Source organism: Callorhinus ursinus, unplaced genomic scaffold, assembly GCF_003265705.2.
Source record: "Callorhinus ursinus isolate GAN/ISIS: 27379988/994484 unplaced genomic scaffold, GSC_fseal_2.0 scaffold1, whole genome shotgun sequence".
Lineage (NCBI taxonomy): Eukaryota > Metazoa > Chordata > Mammalia > Carnivora > Otariidae > Callorhinus > Callorhinus ursinus.
This window is the reverse complement of record NW_027397063.1, coordinates 22,420,247-22,440,977: the sequence shown is the minus strand read 5'-3', so window position 1 is coordinate 22,440,977 and position 20,731 is coordinate 22,420,247. Positions and strand designations below refer to the sequence as shown.

At 37.1% G+C, this 20,731-nt stretch overlaps 1 protein-coding gene across 18 annotated transcripts in view; it reads right to left on the bottom strand.

Moving 5' to 3' along the window:
• ROBO2 (roundabout guidance receptor 2) overlaps window positions 1-20,731 on the bottom strand; it is a 1,626,757-nt gene that overhangs the window by 162,824 nt on the left and 1,443,202 nt on the right. For all 18 annotated transcript variants that reach the window (XM_073891915.1, XM_073891920.1, XM_073891943.1 and 15 more), the window contains 2 exons: window positions 12,622-12,779; window positions 9,718-9,838 (listed from right to left, as the gene is read on the bottom strand). In XM_073891915.1, the coding sequence (XP_073748016.1) occupies window positions 9,718-9,838; window positions 12,622-12,779 (279 nt within the window). The remainder of the gene's footprint in view (window positions 1-9,717; window positions 9,839-12,621; window positions 12,780-20,731) is intronic.

The following is a 20,731-nucleotide window of genomic DNA, read 5'->3' as shown; positions in this document are numbered from 1 at the left end:
GAATCACAGATCTATACCTCTAAAACAAATAATGCAATATATGTTAAGAAAAAAAGAAGATAGCAGGAGGGGAAGAATGAAGGGGGGAAAATCAGAGGGGGAGACGAACCATGAGAAACGATGGATTCTGAAAAACAAACTGAGGGTTCTAGAGGGGAGGGGGGTGGGGGGATGGGTTAGCCTGGTGATGGGTATTAGAGAGGGCATGTTCTGCATGGAGCACTGGGTGTTATGCACAATGAATCATGGAACACTACATCAAAAACTAATGATGTAATGTATGGTGATTAACATAACAATAAAAAAGTTAACAAATAAAGTATTTCCAAAATGAAAAAAAAGAAATTAAATGCAAAACTTCTTTTTAAAAGTAATATGCTAAAATCCTACCTACTAAAATCAGGAATAAGATGGACATGCCAACATTAATGATCAATAAGAAAAAAAAAGAAAGTGTGAGAGTATTGGAGAACAGAATAATAATTTTGATAATTAATAACTGCAACAAAAAAGAATTACTTAGAATCATTGTAGCAACACTGGCAGTATTGGAAAATGGGTGCTTTTAGGAAAAATTGTGGCAGACTTATATACTACAAAACTAGTAAGCCATTGGAATGATAAAGTTCCCTCTGTCTATCATCTATCTAACACAGAAAATTTTCATGACATGATGCTAACTATAAAGTAAATTGTATAACAGTATGTGAGACTAGTTCCATTAAAACACACATAAATATTTTCAGGCCAGGTTTTTGTATGCTTCCTTTAACATGTTACCTGTCACAAAATTGCAACATATGAATGTAATTAATCCAAAGGGTAAACTTTACATTAGACTTGTTACAAAACCAAAGTTACTAAAAGCAAAGTTGTCTCTTCATCCCAGGACACCATAGGATCCTTGAGGGTTTTTTGGCTACCATATGTGTTCTAAGCCCTACTGTTTTGTATGGAGACATAAATTAGGTGGAAGCACCTAATTTATAATTTCAAGAATAAGGAAGATATAGGCTCCCCTGCTGTTGTTCTGATGAACTCAGCAGGGGTGGACAACTTCGCAATGAACTTTCACTATTCCCTTCTGCCCTCAAGCAGAGTCTAGTTGCTTAGCAACTAGATAACCACAGGAGAGTATGTGGTATAGAATTTTTGGAAGCCTAACATTGGCTCATGATGGAAAAGTAACTCAATTGATAGGAAAGAAAAAAGAAAAGACAATGCAAAGAATAAGCCAGATAAAAGTCACTTGCACATATAGGGCACATCAAGATGGGTTTTATACTTGCGTATCTTTGGTTGTACCTTCCAACAAAGTGACATTGACATTGACTAATACATTAGAGTTTGGTCATAACTTTTAAAGTATTATTCTGGGAATTTCCATAGCACCCATTACAATAATTATCTCTAAATTGTATTATTCACTATTCTAATTGTTTTCTCCTAATTATACTAAAATCACCTTCTACCTCAATTTTAACCACCTACAAAAAAACACTTCGTTAAAAACTGTAGGTGTGCCTAACATTTATTTAAATGGAGATACGTTTTTTGTAAGAATTATTTTCCAGTTTCCATAACTAGACTTTATTTCCAGAAAATCTGAGAACCAGAGACATGAATACTAAAGACTAAAGAATTTGTCCAGGTAGAAAACACATTTTTGAAGGCTTTGCCACTGCAGTGGCTACTATTATCATGAGCCAAACATAAAGCCATGCCTCTTTCAGACACAAATTGCAAAAATTACAAGGAAAGGTCTTGGGGTTTACTGTTTTGTGTCAAAATCATCTGCAAATAAATGTAAAGTTATAAGGATTAGAAAGTAAGTTGATTAGTAATCACATTCGATACCCATTAATGCCCATGGAGTTTGTACTCTATGAAGCTTTGCGGAATTAAAATAAATTTATATGAAAACATCTTGAACTACTAAATCATAAGCAAACTTAATTTTGAGGCATGTAAAATAAGGTCACTGATTTTTCCATGTTATCACCTTATGTCTGATCACATATTGAAAATCAGGGGGAGAAATCTCAAAGGCTGTTTTCTGACTGCTTATCAATTAGAGTCCCTCTGAATGCCCTGATCCCTAATTATATAGCCATGGAGTGATCAGAGGCAATGTCTTTGCCAATGCAATTAACATTTTTTTTTAAATGTGAGATTAAATGGATTGGAATCACCTGCATAACGTGCTTACAAGGTTAATCTCTCTTGAGACAGTAGTGTTGTTTAGCAGCGTGGTACTATGCAAAATACAGCTTTCAAGTAGTCAGGTTAATTTAGTTTCAAATTGGCATTCTGGAAAACGCAACTCCGTGTGTGGCTGTAATAAAATCAAATGCCAAGTCTCACTATGGTTATGTGAATAATGTTCTTAAAACAAAACGTTCACTTTCATACAAAATACAGTAAGTCTGAAATGCGGTTGCATAATATCTCTTAAGTTTCTTATTTACATGCGACAAAGAAGGAAATTAAATCCCCAGTGAACAAATCTCTTTTCTCAACTGTAGGCAGTCTTTGACTATGGCTATAAAATTGGCAATGGCTACGTCATGACAGCTGTAACTAGGATTATCTTAACAATTTTTAAAATAAACTTTGACATTCGGAAAGTGGTGTTGCAGCAATAATTATGTAGGTAGAGTCCTTTAAGTCCAATACAACCAAAGCTCTGCAATAGAAGGACAGTAGAGCTACCCAGTGCTTGTAAACCTTATCTTTAACTTTACCTGACCCAGAAGTACTCGCCACCCTATAGTGTCTATTAAATCGGAAAGTCAGATGGCTAGCCTTAGTATGTCTCTTTTTATTTAACTGGGCATGCATGAGGGGACGGGGTTATGATAGCCATTCAATGTGAATTATTGTGCCCTTCCAAAACAGACTGGATGATAATGATCAGTCTGTCTGAATGTGATTAAATTAAGCCCGGCTGCATTAATTTCTTTTCTTGCCAAGAATTTTCTTTGTCTGAGAGAAACCATCCTGTGAGGCAAAGACAAACATAGGTAAGTGTTTTCGGAGGGGAAAATGCTTCTCTCACCATATTTTAGAGGCAAAGTTTCATGCTATTGCTGATAACGTGATGCAAAAGGTCCCCTGCGAGCAGGGCACATGTCTAGTCATCTTACTACTTTATTAAATATTTGAACAGGGCCTGGCACATAGGAGATGCTCAATAGATGTTTGTTAAATCAGGTAATGGATAAAAAATAATTTGCTGTTCTGAAGTCTGTAAGTAAGTATTATTAAAAGAACTATATTGCTCTCAAAAATCTTGATTTTAATGATGACTTATATTTGAAATTCTTACATGAAGGCCACAGGTTTTCAATAAAACTTGGATATTTCTAAGGTTTGGTTCTCTTCTCTCATAGCTTTGTCTCCCAGTATCTCAACTACATTCAGGCTACCACCTATAATCTCTCCTCTAATAATTGAAAATCAGCATCACCAGCCCCATCCTCTGTACTCGTCTCCAATGAAATGGCGACTTCCCAATTGGGTTACCCTACCATGAAAGCCATCAATTGACACAGAGATTCCAATAGTTTTTTTTTTTTTTTTTTGTATGAACAATAAATCACTTGCCATTTGAAAAATGCCTCCAGTGTAAAAGATGGAACAACGTAGGGAGGGGTGTGGGGAGGAAGTCAGAAGAAATAAAAGCAGGAAGCATCACAATAAAATTTTATTTGAAAAAAGGGTTAGTAAAATCCTAAAATGCAAGAGAATTTAAGCTATCCATGAAACAAGAACAGAATATTATAAATAAGGAAGAATGAAAGAAAAGAAAGACCTGGGAGGTTTAACATCAAATTAACAAATACATGTTTGACATATAAACTGAATAAAAAAGATAGGAGAGGAAAACTCACTGAACTATTTAGATAGAGAGTTTTTAGATTATAATTGCTCACCAAGGGTCCAGCCAGTAAAAGGAAAAAAGTGCCAAAGCAAGGCATTGTATTGAAACATTTCAAAACACTGGAATAGATATAGTACTAAAACCTGAACGAGAAAAAAAAAAAGAGAGAGAGAGAAAACTGATCATGTAGGAGTCAGAAGCCCAGTAGACTTCTAAGAGCAAAAGCAGAAGCTGAATGATTTTAGAATGGTGATTTTAATATCCTGAGCAACGCTTTTGTAAACTAGAATTTTATAACTAGCCAAAGTATCAATTAAGTTTCAGAAAGAATCCATGCATTTTTGCCCTTATTTGCTCTAGGCTCCAGTCAAAGAGAAGGCAGGAGAGAGACACTCTTCTGACACAGGACTTAACCAAGACAGAAACAAAGGTAGAGAGCAGGAAACAGAATGCAGCATGAGAGAAAAGGGGAAATAAATATCAGCATGAGCTTCCAGAGTAGATCTAAACTAGCCCAGTCAGATTGGCAGGAGGTCTGAGGCCTCCGGGAAGGCTGTAGCAAGGTGGGGGGGACTTAATAGCTAAGTAGAATTTAGAGGATTTTGAACCTTCCATTAGAGGTTTTAAGAACTCATGACAGATGTAGACAAACACACATAAAAGAAAAAAAATAGGTTTATTACTAACTCAAAGAAGAACAAATAAGTGCCAGAAAAGAAATGCCATCATAATAGCATAACACTAAGCTCAGTCCATATTTACATGGTTATAATAACTCATTCTGAATCTTAATATAACCAATGTTTCTAAAATCAATACACTGAAGGACAGATAGAAGGGGGAGTGGAGGTGAGAAGGTGAGAAAGGGGATATAAGTGGGCCAAATCATCGTCTTATAAATAGGAAGTCAAAATAGTGTATAAAACTGCAGAATAAGGACATATTTAAAAATATGGAAATAAATCCCATAAGAAAAAGATAAACAGGCTTGTAGAAATGCTCAAAGATGAGGAATATGTGTGTGTGTGTGTGTGTGTGTGTGTGTATGTCTGTATGTGTGTACTAGAAGGAGGGGTAGGGCTAGATATTTCTGTATTTCATTATAAGTATAGTAATACTTCTAATGTCTATTGGAAGTATAACATATGAAATCTTTTTTTCATGGATTACTTTGATAAGCATTTATTAAAAATCATTTGGGGAACAAGACACCTGGGTGGTCCAATCAGTTAAGCATCTGCTGTAGGCTCAGGTCATGATCTCAGGGTCCTGGGATCATGTCCTGCGTCAGGCTCCCTGCTCATCAGAGAATCGGCTTCTGCCTCTCACTCTCCCTCTGTGCACGCTCTCTCTCAGATAATAAATAAAAATCTTTTAAAAATATAAATAAATGAAAAATAAAAATCATTTCAGGGGCATCTGGGTGGCTGGGTGGATTAAGTGTCTGACTTCAGCTCAGGCCATGATTTCATGACCTGTGCTCAGCGGGGAGTCTGCTTGTCCCTCTGCCCCTCTCATGCGCTCTCTTTCTCTCTCTCTCTCAAATAAATAAATAAAATCTTTAAAAAATAAATAAATAAAAATCATTTGGAAAAAAATTATGTTATTTTTAAGTGACAGTTAAATTTTGGATAACAGATAGCCCAAACTTACCCATAATTAGAAATTTAATTATGTAATTCTAGTTTCTCTGACTTCAGGATCTTTAGTAGTTAATTAACATATGTAAAGTGCTAGGGAGTATTCTTTATGAAGGCATCTGGAGTGTGCCATAGATTTTAGTGTCCATTAACACTATGATGCCTACCTCTTAATTTTAGATTTGGTACTGCCCACTTAACTAAGCTATTATGTATGGCCAACAAATATTAAAGGACAAACAGAATAAATGATGCATGGCGGATGGCAGAGTATATTTTGAAAATGAAGTTACACTGATCTCTTTGTCTACATAAGAGATCTTTAAAATATAAGCTGCAATTTTCAAACTAAAAGAACAAAAAAACAAAACAAAAACTTCTAAGTTCAAGCCTACTTACTAAAGAACCAAAATACTTACCAAAGGCTTTTGTATTTGCCATGACCTATTACGCCTTTTGCTGTTTTTCTTGCCATTTAGAATTGAATTATACTTTTTGAACAATTAATATTATCAGTTACTTTTTCTGTATAACATATTTTAAAGATGGAGTTGCAAAGGACAAGTAAAAATTTTCTGTTAGCTACGGAGGGGTTATAGTAGCCAAATTTTTTATTTAAAGCAGAATTGCTGGGGCACCTGGGTGGCTCAGTTGGTTAAGCGACTGCCTTCGGCTCAGGTCATGATCCTGGAGTCCCGGGATCGAGTCCCGCATTGGGCTCCCTGCTCAGCAAGGAGCCTGCTTCTCCCTCTAACCCTCCCCCCTCTCATGTACTCTTTCTCTCTCTCTCAAAATAAATAAATAAATCTTAAAAAAAAAAATAAAGCAGAATTGCTGCTCATTGAGAGGGAGGGAGGGGTAAAGTGTAGCCAGTTATACATTTATAAACCCTAGGTCAGAAATAATAATATCTAACAACAATGAAATATAAAGAAGTTTATTAGAAAACATGTACTGGACACAAAAGCACCAAAATAACATAAAGAAGCCCCCCCTATTCATAGCACACTAGTTCTTTTCTCTCAGAATTGAGCAAAGTACAGAAGGGACCTTTCTCATGCAATCCTGGTCATGTCCTTGATTTGGACAATCACTACTGATTTTATGTTTTATTTCTGGGTTTGGATGTTGTTTTCTTGTCAGTAATGGAGATTTTCCGTCTTTTTCTTCAACTTAATATTGTACTTATAACCCCTTGGGTCGGTTCTGACTAGTTTACACCATCAGATAAATGTTCTCAGATTCTTAAATCAATTCTTCCAGAGGTATGGCCACTAGACAAATTCAATCTTTTTGGTTTATAGCTATTTTCAAAATAATTTAGAAGTTCCACTGTAACTCCTGACATATTTAAGGATCTCCTGTAGTTCTCATCATGTCTTTAGGGAACGTAGGGTGAATATTTCATAACACAGTCACATTTTAGTAAGTCTAATTGCTTGGATAATGACTTTAAACCCTTTCAATTTCCTTCTGAAGGCAGTATGTACTGTTATAATGCAACATTTTTCTGTTCCAAAGCTTGTGGCAGTTACAGAAAAATAGTAATGAGTGTTTCTTTAAATAGAACAGCTGTACTTGTGGGTTTTCAATGCTAATGTTCAGTGACCACTAATTTTATATCTTACCAGGCAAAACTGTATTTTATTCATTATGGAGTGAAACACATTTTGAGACTCTTAAGGATGACTGCATGAAATTTAAGGGCAAACTGATACTTGTCTGAGCTCTGCAGGACAGAAATTTACATGCATACTTTGAACAATTTTATTTTTACTATTCAATTCCTTTAATGAATTATGGGATTTCTCCTGGTTCTGTCATTTGGGACTTCAAGCTGCTTAGTATCCATAAGGAATATTACCAGAGATTACTCGGTACTCAAAGTGATTGGAAAGAGAGGCCTGCACTCGAGTACATATTCACAAAGCACATCTTAACACTCTAAATGTAATGGAAATCATAATATGGCTCTTTTGCATAGTAGCATTCCCATGACACCACGGGATGGCCCATCTCAAACTGCAAAAGAGATTTCTTTCAGAAAGTATGCAGGATTCTGATGCTACCCTCAAACATGTTCTGGAGTAATGACCATCAATAAAATCTTACTGTAATTCATAGAACCAGAAGATAATTTTGCTGGCACAAAAAATTATTTAAAAATCACACTTATCTCTTATGTTTCAAAAAAAAATCACATAATATGGGGTGCCTGGGTGGCTCAGTTGGCTGGGCATCTGACTCTTGACTTCCGCTCAGGTCGTGATCTCAGGGTCTCATGAGCCCCATGTTGGGCTCTACACTGAGCAGGGAGTCTGCCAGTCCGCTGGAGATTCTCTCTCCCTCTGCCCCTCTACCCACTAGCACACTCATGCTCTCTCTCTCAAAAATAAATAAATAAATAAATAAATAAATAAATAAATAAATAAAATCTTTTTAAAAAATCACATAATATCAACAACAGTTAAATCTTTTAAGATAGAGACACATACACACACACGTATGTATGTGTGTGTATATATGTATGTGTTTGTATACACGTGTGTGTATGTGTGTATCCATACAGAGACTTAAATGGTATTTCAATGACTTCTAAAGGAATGTTTCATTTTCCAATATCTTTAGGATCCCTATTTTCCCTAATTTTCTGTAATTTTATTTCTCTTTCAATTTTCCACAGCTGCCTTATAATATTTTCCTTTTTTGTTTACTCTGACAGCTTTATTATCCTTTCTTTTCTCCTTCCTAATGCTCTCTCCACAATTTCTCTGAAACAGATCTAATCAAGTTGTTTTTTGTTTTTTTTTTAAAGTAGGCATCATACCCAGTGTGGAGCACAAAGTGGGGCTTGAACTTCTTAGATCAAGACCTGAGCTGATATCAAGAGTCTGACGCTCAACTGACTGTATATCTTTACCCAGGTACCTCCAGATCTAATCAGGTTTTAGGCCATTAATCATATTACTCCAATAAAAAGTCCCTTGGTTCTTAAATCAAAAAAACACGAATATCATCGCAATGAAGTAGGGAAGTTGAAGGGGCTCCATTTTAGAAACCTCCATCTCTGCTGTTTTTCTGTGAGGCACCATTTACTCATGTTCCATATTTTGCCTCTGAATAAGCCAAAGCAGCTCTGTTCCCACTTGAAGGGGGAAGCAAGAAGGTTAATCATTCTCTGAGTTTTTGTCTTAGGTCCCAAACACCTGACAACATGTAACGAGAGCCCGATCCCAAGCAGGATCCAGGGTATTAGCTTCCAACAAACCTCAGCTGATAATGGCATCAATACCCCTACCTTCGGTCATTTATGGAATAACACCTATTATTCACCCAACACTTGCCTGTGATTGACCCTAGCCTGGATTCCTGGAGGAACACATACCCTATACCCTTTTCTAATATAAACCCTTAGCCATAGGCAACAACAAAACTCATTCTTCTCTCCTTTCTGAGTCTCTCAGATACTTTGTCTGCTATTCTCTGTCTGTCACTCACACTATTCAATAAACTCTATTTTCACTTTCTCTGGCTCACGTTTGATTTCTATCCTGTGTGAAGCCAAGGACCCTCTTGGCTGGTCCTGTGGGATCTTCCCCTGGGTTCTTGGACCCAGCCTGCCTACATCAGCAAGACAGTTTATTTGTTGTTGTTTTTTTTTTTAATTTGGATTACATGTATGTATTTGTGTGTGTGTGTGTGTGTGTGTGCAGCTAGCTAGTTCTTTAAACCACAAGCTATACTGTAAATATTTCAATTTGAACATTTTCAAAGTAGAAAACAAGTGAAATGTCTTTGTACTTCACTAATATAAAACAAGAAAACCAAAAAACTTATCCTTTATCTTGCACATAAGATACTTGATAAATATATCAGTGAATAAATTTTAGACAGATATAATATCTCAAACAGAATTTGAGAAAGATCAAGTTTTTACATTCTGATAAAAGGCAAATCCTATAAATATATATGAATAAAGTAAATGAATTATTGTTTAAAAAGTTCTATTTTTCTTCAGATGGAAGATTTCATCTGAAAGAACCAGAAAACAAGGCAAATCTAGTCCTTCACTACTCACCGTAAGTCATAAGTACCTTTCCGTATACGACCTGGTGTTTAGTATCAACAAATACATTTAACATCAAAGGGAAAGTATATATAAATAGCAATTTATAATTTAAAAAAGAGTTTTACCAAAGACAGTCAGCTCTGCTGGATCACTGTCTCTTTCTCCCACCATATTGGTGCCAACACAGGTATACATCCCTGCATCACTTTTCCTGGTATTGGAGATCATCAATTTTCCACCACGGATCTGTTAAAAAAAAAAAAAAAAGAAAAGAAAAGAAAAGAAAAAGAAAAAAGAGGAAGGGAAAAAAGAAAAGAAAAAAAAGAAAGGAAAAGAAAGAAAATGTAAAGTAAAATAAACAGCAAAGAGAAGGTGACTAATAAATAATTTTGAATATTTAAGCAGAACATCTTTTTTCTTAAAGGAAATAGCTCAGTGTCTAAGATACAAAACTTTCCCCCTATTTTGGCATCTGCATGTGTTTTTTCTTCTCTTAACTTCTCCCTCAGGATAAGCCTTCATATTACCTTTCTAGAAAATGCTTTTGGGCATTCTTTTTCTTTCTTGTCTGGTCCTGTTTTGACTTTTGTGACTGCTTCCACCAAATTCTAGTGGTTGTCTTCACTCTGCAGTAGGTTGAATGAATTGCTATTGATATTTGTCATCAGAAAGAAGCACTAGATAACCGTTTTTGGTATTATAATGAAATTGAACTGACGCAGAGGGATTTAACAAGCATTTACTGAGTACCTCTATGGGCTGGGCAGTGTTTTAGACATTTGAGATTCAGGAGTAAACCAAATAATAATAAACCTCTGCCTTCATGGAGCTTAAATTTCAATTTTTAGCATTAATTGTCTGTCTCACCTTGATGGTATGTATAAGATAATTTTTGAAGAGGAGGGCAGGTTTGATAAAAATAATTTTTTTAAATGATGAGAGTATGAGTTGGTGTAAATCATTGGCTTCTAATAGGTGCTTCCTAATTGTTTCTTAAATGAGAAGCATCTATTGACCAAATAAACCAATGTAATACGTTAAAATGTCTATTTGTTAAAGAGCATATTGAAGCAGAATTAGATTTTTAGTATGTGTATCACCAACTCATGGCTTCTTTTCCAATGTTTTTCTTTATATTTATGTAATTCAACAATCTTAACATCACAATGACTGAATGTTCTTAAAGAGATAGGAGAGAAGAACGTGTTGGTTTCCTCTGTTAATTTTTATCTCACAGGCAAACAAAACCCATGTAGGTATGTTCTCAACGGATATATTTCAGGCTCTGAAACTTGTCATGTCACAGAAAGGGACTTTCAATTTCGTTTTTACATGGGAAGGAAAGACTGCCAACCTGTTCTTAATTATGTGCTGTGGAGTATAATAAACTGTAGGTTATAAAAATGGCCGTGGAGGCCATTTCTCCTCCCCCCTGAAACTGAGTTTGGCAATATAACTTGATTTGACCAATGAAACTAAAGCAGTGTTTCAGCAGACAAAAAGTGTTCTCAAACTGAGACTTGTCTTTCCTTGCTGGAATCTTGAGACCACCATGGGAACCAGTCTGAGCTGGTCTGCTGGAAAATTAGAGGCCAAGAGAAGAACCAGGATGCCCAGCTGAGTATAAGTCAATGGCCAGACATGTAAGGTTACCCTAGATCATCCAGCTGCCAGCACATCTTTTAAACAGGCCACAGAAGCATGAGAAAACCTAGCAAAGATCAGCCAAGCTGGCCCAGAATAAAGAAGTGTCATCTTACCCACAGAATAATAGTCTAAATAAAATGGTTATTATAAGTCACTGTATTTTGTGGTGGTTTGTTTTAAAGCGAAAATTAAATGATGCAAACATGAACTAGAAACCCTTCAACAGTGATTTTACTCTATCACCAGGAGTATATTTTCATGTTTGGTATCTAAGCACAGACCATTGAGAACCAAATTCTCCCTGGAATGTAGCTCCTCATGGTGTCAAGAGTTCAAGCCAGATTCACATGAATATATATTGTGATCTCTTATATGGCCTATTCGGTTATGATGTAACCACGATGCATACATTAAAAAATATCTTCATTATAAGATATTTTTAAAGATAATAGACCCTAGACTCTATGGACTTTTTATAGAAATGGCACATTTGTTCAGTTAAATGAGACACTATTTTAAGTAAAATATATTTATTCTCAATAATTGTACTGAATATAAAAATTATACTAAGAATAGCATCAGAAGTTTGAAGCATTATCTACTATTTCAGTGAACTGGTTCCCATAAGCATCACAAACAAACATTGACTGGATCCTCTAAAAATATAAAATAATTATATGCCATTCCCTTCTCTACCTCTTTACAATGTTCTGGGTGTCTCATTCCGATATTAATCAAGTGATGAACCTAATCATCAATATTCCTTGAAAGCAGACTATTTTTCTACAAGAGCTAAACTGCAGAATCAAAAAAGACACATTTACTTGGATTTTACTTTATACCTCTTAAACTTTTAAATGAATTCATGTAAAAAATTTAGTTATAAATATTAAATTTGAAAACTGGAAAAGGTGCTTGAAGTACTCATTACCTCATATTATTTTCTCTTATAATTTTGAAAATAAGTGCCAAAAGAAATGGTCTCATTAATATGGCTTACAGCCATCATTTACCCTTTATCACTCAAGTGAAACTACATAATCCAAAGATGCATTTGAGATGTTAAAAAAAGCTTTGTCATCTTTGTACTGCAAAGACATATATATCTTTACATATTCATACATATTTACATATTCATATCTTTTCATATTCAGATTGGTACAAATATTAATATATCATCTACACTTGCTTTCTATAATTTTTGTGTCTTTGAGGCCTCATCCTAAAGTTTTAGTTCTCGGTTTTTCTTTTTCAGTCCTTTCAATGCAGTGTGAATGGTCATTAGCATTCAGTACAGGTCTGCAATTTTATTGGCAATAAAATATATCCATTTGAAGACTTGAGAGTCAATCTCTGTAAGCATTCATTTTAATTTAACTCACACTTATTCTTTCTTCCTTGTCATCAATTCGAACTTTGTCTTTCTTCCAGTAGATGGTGGGTTCCGGGTGTCCCCTGGGAGGCTGGCACTCCAAGATCGCAGGTTCTCCAGCAGCCACTACGACATCTGTGGGATTTTGCCGGAAGTCATCTCGTAACACTAAAGAAAAACAATTGCAGTGAAAGAAAACTCAATGACAGTAACTTTAGCTTTCTCTTCCAAAACGTAACTTCACGTCTTACTTACTTTGTTCTAATAAAAATTAAATATTTACCCAGAAACATAGCCGTGCCCATCTTAAAACAGTCTAGGGCCAACCTCAATGTTCAACAGGGAAATGGCTGACTGTAGGATCAGGTATCTTTGCTATAAAATCTGCTTTAAAATATAAGAAAAGTCTAAGGAAAATAAATACTCATGATATAGTTTTGAGATTTAATACTCAAGGTACAAAATTGTTTATGCAGTATGATCCCATTTTCTATAAAGAAAAAGCATATATACATAATATGTCTATAAAAGCACGAAATAAATCATCAAGTTATACTTAAAACCCCAAAACAAGTCATGTGCACATGGTCTGTGAGCACGTACGCATATCAGTCTGGGAGGGGAAACGGGGTGGGGACTCTTTGAGAATGCCCTTTCTCATGACATGAATATAGACAAGATCCACACTGTTTTCATTACGCTTCAGAAGATGGACTCATTGTTCACCCTGCAACGCACTAACACCCACATACACAGGGCTACATTTTCATTCTCCGTGCATCTCCACCTGCCAAGCGACATCTGGGCAGCGTGATATTCAGAGCAGAGATATTCCTTATAGCAGTTCAGCCAGTCTGAATTTCCCCTCCTTTCATTAGAAGAACAGCAGGTTGGACCTCCATTGTAACCTCTGAAAATCTGGCATGCCTGGCTCTCCAAATGTCACCTGTCTTATCTGTGTGTATTTTTCTTTGGCTGGCAAGATGAAAAGCCTGGAGAAATGACTTGACCCTATCAGATTGCAGAATGCTGGGCTTCTTTAGCAAATAAACTATTTTAGGGGAAACAGTCAAAAAAAGTAGTTGAGACCGGGCCCATACCATACACCTCAACTACCTCTGCTTTTTCTAACTGCCTTGACCTTCCTATTCCTTTGTATTCCAACACCGACAACTTTATTTCCTAAGTGCATCGAAGGGAAAACACACACACACATGCACATACAGTGTCTTATATCCACGTCTATACATAAATTGGTTAAGCTGTTTGAAATCAAAATTAGGTAGCTTCTGCTAGCCTGTTACGTGAATCCTCTGCTACAAATGTGGATTGGGTCACACCAACTGCCTTTGATGTCCTATAGTGAGACCTACTTCAGCACTCTGCTCCTTTGTTGGGCAAAGTCTCTAGGTTAATTGTCATTCTCCAAATAAATAAAAATTCCCTGGCCTGAAAATAGCTCGCGAGAGACAACTGAGTGACTTTTAGGGCCTTTCTTCTCTTGTCTCTTGCAACACATCCTTTAACAGGGGTTTCCATCTTAATGAAGTCACGGCCTTTCCGAGATTAGAGAACCTCGTCTCCTATTGAAGGAACAGTAAGAAAGAATTCAGCACAAATTGCTCACTCTCAGTTTATAAGCTGATTAATTTACTGCTTTTGCTGCTAAGGAAATGTGTTCCATTTTAGCACGGTGAACTGCACATTTTTGGTTCTCCTGTCTCACTGGCAAGAGAGGTGTGATTTATATGCATAAGGATTTGCTTCTGAATGGGCTCAGAGAAGTGTGCATTTAAATGTGACATGCAGGCAGGGGGATGGGAAGGGGTTAACACTGTGGGTTCCCTTTTGCAGGTAAATCCTCCTGGGAAAGCAAGCTGATGACTCATTTATATTCTAAATACAGAACAGCTGCCTATTTATGCAATGTTAAGACATGCAAAAATATGGTAACAGAGTGGTGAGCACCCCAACAATATCCGGAACTGGCAACAAATGGTGTTTTGGCAGGCCCTCAATCTGTTCCAAAATGACACATCTGGCCAGTTGAAGGACCTTCTCTAGAACTGGTCTCCTAACAAATGACATGCCAAAAAGGTACTTAAGGCCATTGCAAATCATTCAGAAACACAGTGTTAGATCAATTTGCAACAAGCCAAATTAAGAAAAAAAAAAAAAATAAAGGTCCTTTGACACGGAGGACAAAAAAGAGAAAAATATCATAACAAACTAAGGACTGCTACTCTTAAACAATATAACATGTGTTTATGGCATTCACAAAAAAGAAAATGACTCCAATTTGCAAATGAAGCCAAGAAATCTAACATCAACTGTAATTTAGGCTTTCAGACTATTCACCCAGAGAGTAGGGTGAGATAATAGTATAATTGGTACTGTACCCTCTTCAACAGGGAAAATGCTCTTTGGGGTTTGTATAGCATTCAGTTAATTCATTTTTTTGCTTAGTGATACCATTTCTTTTACCCTAAGTCTTTGAGGTAATAAAATGGGTTTCTTCTTTCTCTCAAAGAAAACAGTCAAGGGGAACACATCCTTTTCATTAGGTCCTAGCACAGAAGACCGAAAACTTACTCTTAGCGAAAAGTAAAGCCATTTTTACTCTTTTCCCAAACTGTAAAAAAGGATAGTATGTTCTGATATTTGCTAACATGTTTCTGAGGTTTGTAGATCCATTCCTTAGTATAAGCGAAATAAAATGAAATAGTATCTATTGTTTCCAATTTTTGTGCTAATTTTTCATTTCTGTCTTGGATTTTGCCCTATATTTTATTGCAGGTGATAAAGAAAAGAGAGTATTCCCTATAGTAAAGAATTCATGCATTTTGGATGAAGGGAACTAAAATGGTCCTGTAAATGTAGAAAAGCAAGGCAAGTCCAAATTAAGTCTGTATTTTTTTTCTCCTGAGCCCCTATTGTAGAAAGAATTGAGAGAGACATTTTTGATGTGGCTTGACAAGTAAGCCAAAGCAAGGGTAAGAAGCAGTATGTGTAATGTGTAACTAAAGCTCCAAACAGGTCTTTAAGTAGAGTGAAAAGAAATCAACCTGATTAACTGAGAAAAGAATCTGGTTACAATGATAAAAGCTTAGAGGGCAGTGGTAAGTTACGCTTTCAGAAAAAAAAAAAAAAAGATATAACAGGTATACCCTTTTGATACAGCATTTCCTTGTGAAGCTAAATTTAGAATACAAGGGTTCAAGTCTCCATGGGGGGAAAAATCTCATTGGCTAGAATCGAAATATTCATTTCTGTATATGAGCCAAAAACCACAAATGTTTGAGTTCACCCAGCTACTCCTAACCTAGATTAGATTTGCATTCTTTTTACATTGACATGCACTGTAACTTAGAAAGTTATTCTGGAAGATCAGGAAGTTCTGAACTACTTGTGTGTTTGATAAAATATAGTTCATAGTCATGACATAAAGATTTGTAACAAATTAATTCAGTTCTCCAGGAACATATTGAAGAAAACAATGTGCTTGGCACTGTCCTATAAAATGGTTAAGAAATATATTTTTATTTTTTATTTTTAAAGATTTTATTTATTTGACAGAGAGAGACACAGCGAGAGAGGGAACACAAGCAGGGGAGTGGGAGAGGGAAAAGCAGGCTTCCCGCGGAGCAGGGAGCCTGATGCGGGGCTAGATCCCAGGACCCTGGGACCAGACCTGGGCTGAAGGCAGACGCTTAATGACTGAGCCACCTAGGCGCCCCAATGGTTAAGAAATATAAAACAAGAATGACATGATAATGCCTGTGGTAAGTTTTCTTCTAATATCCTTCAATGATCCCTCCCTCCTGGCACTTATTCTCTTGTGTCATCTCCTCCCCTTTACTGTGGGCTGGACCTAGTGACTTGTCTTTACTGAATAGATGATTGCAAAGTGATGGAATGTCACCTCCAACATTAGGTTATAAATGATTGTAACTTTCATCTTTTTTGCTCTCTCTGTTTCTGTGTCTCCCTCTCTCTCTTCATGGGATTCCTCTGATCATGTAAGATACCGTGTTTCTCAATGGAGAGGCCCATTCGACAACAATCTAAAGGCAGTTTCCAGGCAGCAGCAAGCAAGGGACTGAGGCATTCAGTTCAACAACCATGGAGGACCCAAATCCTGCCAACAACCACGTAAGCTTGAGAGCAGAAACTTTCCCATCTGCGCCTTCACATGATACCACAGCCCTGACCAACACCTTGACTGCAGCGTTATGAGAGATCCTACAGCAGATGACTAACTTAACTCCTATCTGGGTTCCTGATCCACAGACAGAGAATAAATGTTTGTTATTTTAAGTCATGGAGTCTTGTAGTTTGTTACATAGCAGTAGGTAACTAATATAATGCCCTACAAGAGTTTTAGATCTAGTTGTACCTTTAGAGCTTACATCTCTGATGCCTGTCTCCTCATAATACCATCTTCTTTCACCTCCAACTCCTCTCCTTTCTGTCCCAAATCAACAGTCCTCAAGAATTTTAAAAATAGGACGCCTGGGTGGCTCAGTTGGTTGGGCGACTGCCTTCGGCTCAGGTCATGATCCTGGAGTCCCGGGATCGAGTCCCGCATCAGGCTCCCTGCTCAGCGGGGAGTCTGCTTCTCCCTCTGACCCTCTTCCCTCTCGTGCTATCTCTCATTCTCTCTCTCTCAAATAAATAAATAAAATCTTTAAAAAAAAAAAATAGGACGCCTGGGTGGCTCAGTTGGTTGGGCGACTGCCTTCGGCTCAGGTCATGATCCTGGAGTCCCAGGATCGAGTCCCGCATCGGGCTCCCTGCTCGGCAGGGAGTCTGCTTCTCCCTCTGACCCTCTTCCCTCTCATGCTCTCTATCTCTCATTCTCTCTCTCTCAAATAAATAAAATCTTAAAAAAAAGAATTTTAAAAATAGATATTTCATGTTTTACATCTTTATGTATTTTATAAAATATTTTATATTTTTTACATTTTTATTTTATATTTTGCCAACAAAGGCAAGGCAAATCATTACTCAGACATTTCCATGTTAGTTTATTAAGTTAGATTAGCAGTAATAGTGAGATGAGGCTACGTGATTAAGAGACAAAAGATGTATTTCTGAATTACAAGGTACACATGCTTCAGAGTAGTTATTAGAAATATAGAGACTAAAAATACTACTGATAAAAGTAGTCATACGCATTATTGGATAAAGAATACCATCCACGACAAACTAAATCAATCATGAGAAAGGTAATCTAAAAGGAAATTATAATTAAAAACATTGTTAGCAGCAGTTGAAACTGATAGCAACTCAGAGCGACACTGATAATAAGGCTTCTTTGCTGGCAGGGTTTCTCTCTGTAGGTGCCCATGAGCTGTCAGAGGTGTGTGGCTCAAGACTTCTCAGTCAAAAACGTACAGAGGAACATCTAATTATCAATGTACATTAGCATTTGGTGGTCTTTCTGCTTGGAAATCTCCCCCAGATTCCCCTTTGTTTCCTTACTTTTTCCTATTTCTTCCTTCAGACGCATACCATTCCTTCAGTGTCAGCTTCAGACTTAGTCATCTGAGTTTTTCCTTCTACGCTCCCACTGGACCAGGTGACCCTCTAATGGGCTCCCATCTTGAAGGACAGGAGAAGACCTCATTGAATTTCCTTGATTGGTTGACTGAAGTGATGAACTCCTCTTCAAGAGGTGTGTTGCAGTCTTTTCCTCATATCAAATAAACCATAACATTTTGTTTTGTTTTGAAGCCACGTTTTAATTTGATTTTAAAATGTCAATTATGAAGAACCATTTAAGTTGGTTGGATTTAAGGGATAGCATGCCTACCCACAAGCTCATATATCTCTAAAAAAAAAAAATCCAGGCAGTTCAAGAGGGTCAGAAATCAATCAGTCAATTACACAACAGATTTATGCCAACCAGTAAAACTGTTAGATCAAATTACACTGTCAGTATTCTAATGGACTAGAAACAATGCGATAGCCATTCCTACAGCTGGTATGTATTGTTTCCCTCTCCCTACCGCCACTAGCATCACCACCACCTAACACCACGGGGAATGAGCAGGTGTAAGGCCAACCAGCCTGAATGAAGCTCAGGTCTTCTATGCTACTTCGGAGGAAAGAACACTGTCTCTTCCTGCTGTACTGCATGCATGACTGCTGTTGATCGCCATGCTGTTACCCCAGGGGGAGCTCCAGCCTCAGGATGAAATTGAGGCTATGCACTTGAAAAAAATCTGGGTTCTTGATGACCTATCTGGACAAATAAATCTTGAAGACTGTACTAAATCTGGACTTTCTAGTTACATGATCTAAATACATTTTTTTTCATACTTAGAACAGTTTAAACTGAGTTTCCCCTTTCAACTAAAAGCTCCCCACTGACAAGCTGTAATAATTCTGCATTTTTCTGAAGTTTCAATGATGGAAAGACCAAATAAATCAAAAGAGGAATCATCATTCACAACAAATTATCTTATTATATTTGGTACATTCAAACAAAATAGGGGCAGAATGGACAGACTAGCCACCAGCTAAATAAATGATAAAATCTGATATTTAGGGGACAAGTTGTAAGTGGTTTCTTCTGCACAGAAGGGGAACGAGAAAGAAAGAACTCAGTGGGGAGACATCCTGCTACCGCTGTGCAAGCTGACACTCTGGCACCTCTGAAGCATCCTAACAATTCCAAAATGAACCGCTCTCACCCCCCATCTCTACTACGACTCCCGCTGCAAGCAAATTCACTCAGCAAATGATCCAGATAAACCACTGATATGCATTGGAGCATGCTGAATAAACAAGGATGCCCTGTGACTTGTTCATTTTCAAGTCATAGCATTTTGGGAAGCCTGGTATCCTGCAGGGAATAAAACACACAAACACACAATTCACAAGAGGAAGCGCCCGCTCCAGGTTTCTTAGCTAAGCCTTTATTCTTGAATCCCTTTTTTTAGTCCTGTTCTGTCCTCACCAGCAATGTAATTTGAAGGGCTGCTCAGAGTGCCAAGTCTTCCTTAATGTTTTCCATTAATGTTTAAAACTTGCTGAAGGATTCTTAGAAATTGCATGGAAACGTCTTGCTCTCTGTAATTTGTATCCGTAACCTCTGTAATGCATATGTTCTCCTTGGGGACCGAGTGTTGAGATCATTCATAAACTCTTGGATCGCATGTGGCACCGCAAACTGGTGACATCTGACCACGGCAGACTCTGAGACCTGTCTCTGGTAATCATTTCCTTTGGTTTGAGTTAAGGAGCCGGCAGTTGGCATACCTTCAACACTTGGAAGTCTTATTTTTGGCAAAGCCTAGCATCTGATATTTGACAGGCATCTGCATACTCTATCCGTTAGCTTAGGAGGAAGTTGTGGATTGGAGCTAATTAATGTTTAATCAGCTCCTCTTTTTTCTTCCTTAAAGTGCCTTCGTCCACAAAACTGTTCATGTGGGATTAATGTCTCCAGCATCACAGAGAGCTCCAAGGAATAAGAGTGTCTTAGAGATGCATCTAAATATAGTATGCAAGAGGAGGATGGTGTCTAGAACAGCAGGTATTAGCCTAAACATGTTCAAGGCAAAGCCTTCCTCTATTTCGAAGAAAAACCTCCTCTCAACACCCTCAAAATATTCTGCTCTATTACTCAAATAACTTCTTTCTAGTACCTGCCCCATTTAGGGCTAATTATAGTCTTGGTTACAGAGGTGCCTACAACTCTGGGCAATGGAAAAAACAGCACATTGAATTCAAAATACAGAACTACACAGGCTGGCACTGAAAAAAAAGCATTAAGTAATGTTTCTCAAGATGGTAACAAGGGCCTTCCTGGCTCAGGTGAAGGAACGTGTGACTTGTGATCTCAGGGTAGCAAGTTCAAGCCCCACATTGGGTGTAGAGATTACTTAAATAAAACTTAAAAAAGAGAAAAGATGGTAACAAGAGGAAATACCAGATTTTTCAAGCTTATAATACTGCCTCCTACTTTCTCTAGATCTGGGTTTGAGTATAAACAAACAATCATGATATCTTTACAGGATTTGTATTTACAGGATGATTACAAATAGCCATCTGTCTGCTTCTAGCTTTTCAATCTGGTTCATGTCCCATGAGCCTCAAGTCTTTAGCCAAAG